General features: G+C 60.7%; 1 protein-coding gene across 1 annotated transcript in view; it reads right to left on the reverse strand.

The window, feature by feature from the left end:
- Positions 1-390: 390 nt before the first annotated feature.
- The window catches only part of CACNB1 (calcium voltage-gated channel auxiliary subunit beta 1), a 21,192-nt gene continuing 16,330 nt past the window's right edge, over positions 391-5,252 (reverse strand). The window contains exons 12-14 of the mRNA XM_030888089.2: positions 4,348-4,443; positions 3,742-3,927; positions 391-2,105 (exon numbers count right to left, since the gene is read on the reverse strand). Of these exons, the coding sequence (XP_030743949.2) occupies positions 1,641-2,105; positions 3,742-3,927; positions 4,348-4,443 (747 nt within the window). The 3' untranslated portion in view covers positions 391-1,640. The remainder of the gene's footprint in view (positions 2,106-3,741; positions 3,928-4,347; positions 4,444-5,252) is intronic.

Genomic DNA, 5,252 nt, shown 5'->3' on the forward strand with positions numbered 1-5,252 from the left:
AAAGGGGCTCCAGCCCCCTCCCTGGAGCATAGGTGTGTGTGTATGTGTGTGTGTGTGTGTGTAGGCAGGGGGTGGGGGCAGCAAAGGCCACAGGAGCAGGCGAACAACCTGTGCCTTGAAGACTTTGTGTCGGGGCCTCGCTCCCTTCTCCGGAGTGACCCCCAGCCCCTCCTGCACAGCTGAATGGTACATGAAGACAGGGCTGAAGGCGATTCCTCGGAGGCCGCACAACCAAGTCTCCTTTTGAACTTGTTCTCAGCAGCCGCCCTGCGTGTGTGTACCCCCCCCACACACACCACGGTGTCCAAGATGCCACTTGCCTGGAGTGGCAGCCATGTGGCCGTACAAGGAAGCAGGCTTGGCACGCAGCCACAAAGGACAGGACAGCGGTTTTGTGTGTGGCAAAATACTTGTCCTAGGAGAGTACAGACAGACAGACAGACAGGAGCACAGGACATAAGACAGGGAGGGTTGGGCAGTGGTGTCTCCTAACCAGTGAGCAGAAGCTGCACCCCACCACCCAGGAGGTGGACGGGACAACATTGGCACAGGAGGTGGCGAGACAGGCAGGAGTGCCCATCCCTGAGGTGGGCAGCCGGGCACAGCCCAGTCCTCGTTGGCACAATCGGCTCTCTCAGGCCCAGCTGGGCTGCTGGGGAGGGTCAGGGCTGCTGGACTGTGGAGACACTGAGGCAGAGGAAGTACCTCAGGGGAGAAGGGGTGCCAAGGCCTCTCCTGGGGACAAGGGGTAGACACAGGTGAAGGGTAGGGCCACAGGAGGCAAATGTAGAGTAGCAACAGCAGCAGCCAAGCCCCTCAGGGGAGATCCGAGGTCCCGAGCCCTCCCCCCTCCCCCACCACCAGCAGTCTCCTCTGGGGCCTTAGGGTGAGGGTGGAAGAGAGTGTTTTTGGTTTCAAAGAGGCAGACTAGCGTGTCCCATGGGCTCCAGGCTCAGCTGGCACGTGGAATGGGGGCCCAAGCAAGAGGGCCCTTGTTGGATGAGAGCAGGCAGGGGTGGCAGGCGAAGCTCATTCCTGGGTGGGTGAAGGCGGAGGCATGGGAGTGGTGGGGTGGGTAGGAGTGTGTCCGGTTACCCACTCCTCAGAGTTCTAGGCACTGGGCATCGCCAGGCCCGTGGAAGGCCGGGGCACCCCGGGGATGCCTGCCAGTGTGAAGCCAGATGCTCCCTAAGCAGGAGCACCCATACTACAGCTCCCACCTACCATACCAGACAATGCTGTCAGGAAGCTGGGGAACAGGGTGAGGGGCCCTGGGTCAGGGGTTGGAGAGAGAGGCTTCATGGGCACGGGGAGCAGTGACCTCTGACCCCAGGAAGAGAAGGAGCCATCTCATCCAGGATCTCCACTGAGAGTCTGGTGTAGAAAGAGTTAAGGAAGTGCACCTTTTCTCTGGGGGCAGGGGGAGAAGAGCCCCCCCGAGATGGGGGAGAGAGGACACAGCAGAAAAGTGGGTATCCCTCCATTCAGCTTCAGCAGGCAGGTCTTAGGGGCCTCCCAGAAGCTGGGGCGACCACCAAAGAACCCCAACATTGGACCAAGGCATCTGAAAGGAGGGCGACAACACCTCCTGGAGGCAAGCCCGAGCGCAGACAGCAACCCGGGCGGTCAGGCCCGTGCCCTCAGCGGATGTAGACGCCGCGCCCCCAGCCCTCCAGCTCGTTCTTGTTGCGCCCCAGCACCGGACCCCTGCCCTCGGCGCAGTAGCGGGCCTTATTCCGGGCTCGGTTCCGGTTGTCGGTCAGCTCTTCCTCATAGTCTTCCTCCTCCTCCTCCCAAGAGCCCTGCCGGGCGGGCGGGGTGCTCCCCCCGACAGGGTCTCCAAGCCCTGGCCCCTCGGAGGGATCCGTCTCCATGTCCACACACGAGTCTCCCAGCTCCGTGTAGGCAGAGTTTCGGCTGCCGGGGGTGTCGGCATCAAAGGTGTCTTGGCGGGAGAGCGCCCGCAGGGTGCCTGCCCGGCCAGGTGGGTGGCTGCTGGAGTAAAGCCTGGGCGGCTGGCCCAGCTCCCCCGGGTACTCGTGCACGCTGACGTGCTCCCCGGTGGCCCGTTCCAGCGGCTGGTCCCCGGAAGCAAGGTAGGGTCCCTGGTTAGCAGGCGATGGCACACACCATGCAGATCAGGCCGGGCGAGAGAAACACAAAGCAAGGCAGGTTAGTGAGGCGGCTGGTGGAGGGGCTGGCCTAGGGGCTGGGCGCTGGGCGAGTGGCTCTCCCTGGAGGCTGGACCCTCCACCGGGCCAGGGGTGGCCAACCTTGACAAGGCAGGGGGACGCGTGAACTGGCATGGTCAGCACAGGGCACAGCCTGTGAAAGGTTTAGTCTCTGTAGCGTGAAGCACCATTAGCAGCTAGCTTGTTAGTATAGCCGCTCAGTCGTTAGAGGTTGGTTGGGTTAGTCATTGGCCACTGTTTCCCAGTACATTAATGACCGGGGGTGGGGTGGGGTGGGGTGCAGCCCAAATGCACACTCCTCCTGCCCACACCAGATTCCAGTCACACATTTGCAGAACCGCAGGCTTCCCCCTGCCTTCCCTGGTCAGATGGCAGCCTCTGAGCACCAACCCTCCCCTGCCCAAGCAGCAGCTGGTAAGGCCAGGCTGACGGGTCTCCCTCCCCCACTGGGTGGCCCCATGTCATCACCAAAGGGCCTGCCCAGGTGAGCTAGTGATCCCTGCCCCTGTGGCACTGTGGAGGCACTGGGTGGCCGTTCCAGTCCTATCTCTGCCACTTATGAGCGGTGTCACCCTGAGCAAATGACAACCTCATCCCAGCCCCTCTGCCTCCATTTCTCAGTTGTGGTGTGGATGGAGGTTAGGTGAGGGCCAGAAGCTTCCAAGCCCTTCCCCGGAGATCTGGGACCAGGAAGTGGGGCACAAAAGTGCTTCAGTGGCACCTATGGAGGGGAGCGGAGCCCAAGGCCCAGACGCCCTGAGCAAAGCAGGGAGGCCTGATTTCCACTGTGGGCTTCCACTGAATTCAGGGAACAGAAGGGGCTCTGTGGCTGGAACACATGTAACAAGCAATGGTCCCATGGGTGCTTCTGGCACCAAACTAGGGCCATACCTAACACTGTGGTCTCTGAGATGGGCCCAGGCGCCCGTGGGAGGAGGGAGCAGGCAGGGTGGAGCACCCATAAGAAAGCTCTCCCCAGAGAAGGGTGGAGGGGGCTGCGTCAATTCACAGATGCTACATTTGGGGTCCCCATCTGGGTTTCAGGACTCTGGGGCTCTAACAGCTCCGGCTCTGAGGGGGTCCCTGGTTCTGAGGTCCCTGCTCTGTAGGCCCCTTTGGAATGTGAGGCCTCCGTGTTGGGTTTAAAATGGATGTGGAGCCCAGCAACTGAGGCTATCGGTCTTCCTCGGGGTTCCTTCCTCGTCCCTCTTCCTATGAGATCCCCAACCAAGCTTCAGAGCCCAGGGTCCTCAGGACCGCTGATGTGACCCTACTGGACCGGGCCCAGGGAGGTGCCACCACCAGCCCCACTCCCATCAAAAACCACAGACACCAGAGGCTGCTGCTCACCACTTTTTTTACAAAAACACAAAAACAGATCATTCTTCCCACCTTTTCACCATGTTCCCTGCACTCGACGTCAAAGAGCAGTGGGGCCCCACTACATAGCGTGCTCCTGCGGCGGGGGCACCACGCTGCTGCCCTGCTGTGAACCCTCCAGCCCGCCCCAGAAGCTGAGGTTCCTCCTGAGGGAAGTGAGCACCTGTACCTGGAGGTTGGAGACGGGGGCGGGGCTGGCCGCCAGGGCTGCGGTGGCCATGGTGCGATTCAACAGCGGATTGGGGGGCGTGCTGCTGGGAGGGTGGGTGGCCTTCCAATAGGCTTCCAAGTACTCGGCCAGGTGCTCGCAAGCATCTTCCAATTGGTTCTCGTCCAGGATGATGTCAAACATTTCCTGTGGAGGTGGGGTTAGGGGCGGGGCTGGGATGAGCCAGGGTGTGGCCAGGGGGGACGGGGAGTGGTCTGGGGGCAGTGGGTAGAGCCAAGGGGTTGAAGGACAAGATTATAAAGAAGGCACTGGATGTGCTGGAAGGGATGGCTCCAGGATCTGCAGGAGCGCCCTCAATCCAGAAATAAAGCAGGCAAGGCTTGGAGAGGGGGTTTGCCATCTCCACCGAGAGGGGCGCTCTGGGCCCTAAAGTCAGTCTCTGACCGCCGTGTCCAGTCTGCACCTATGGGGCTGGCCCAGGTGCTCCCCGACACTCTGTTTCTGGCATGACACTCTGTTTCTGGCATGCGGGTCAGAGGAAACCTCGCCCCGCCTCACCCCACCCCACCCCCGCCCCAGGCCCCAACCCCAGGTCTGAGAACTCACAGGGGGACACTGGGCCAGCTTCTCCGAAGCCGCTATTTGGACGTTGAGGTGTCTGGACTGAGACTTCCCTCGGGACTTGATGAGCCTCTGGAGGACCTGGTTTGGGGGAGGAAGGAGCGCTAGAGAGACCCAGGCAGCGTGTCAAGCAGGAGACATGACTAGGTTGGGGTTAGTGCAGGCAGCCATCACCTGAGCCAGGTGACACTGGACTCTCAGCTGGACCCCCCCTTCCCAGCGGTGACCTCATCAGCCCCGTGTCCACCCTCCACACTGCACGCTCTGTCCGGGGTCCCACAACAGCCTCAGGTGCCTGGGAAGTTCTCCTTTGGATCCAGCCATGTCCAGATGTAGGGTAAGGATCCTCCTTCTTGGCTTTTCCAACCTTGTTCTGTCTGTGGGTTTCCTTCTAGAGGCCACCCCCCACCCTCACCCTCTCCCCTGCACCCCATGACCGACAAGAACAACAGCCATCAGAAACATCCTGGCACCGCGCCAGGATCGAGTGTATCAGGTAAGGCCTATTGTGACCATCCTCTCAGTGACAACCATATGGCAGTGAGAGTAATGGCTGACGCATAAAGCCACCACCTTAACCAAGTGCTGCAATGGACCTCGTCAGCCACCCGATGGCACACAGTGAGGACACACATCCCGTCAGAGGTATTCCTACCAAAATGCAAAGCTTACCTCCAGTTACAAGTGAACACCAGACGCATCCAAACTGAAGGGCAGTCTACAAAGAACTGACCTACACGCTCCAGAACTGGAGGTGCCACCAGAACCCAAGACACACCACAGAAGAAGACCACAGAGGAAGGGCCTGCCACGGAACATCCACATGAAATCCCAGAAGAAGACCAGAGGCAGGGCCTGCCACGGAACATCCACATGAAATCCCAGAAGAA

This window comes from Echinops telfairi, unplaced genomic scaffold (genome assembly GCF_000313985.2).
Source record: "Echinops telfairi isolate 266 unplaced genomic scaffold, ASM31398v2 ScPeMD7_7458;HRSCAF=8496, whole genome shotgun sequence".
In the NCBI taxonomy this organism is placed as follows: Eukaryota; Metazoa; Chordata; class Mammalia; order Afrosoricida; family Tenrecidae; genus Echinops; species Echinops telfairi.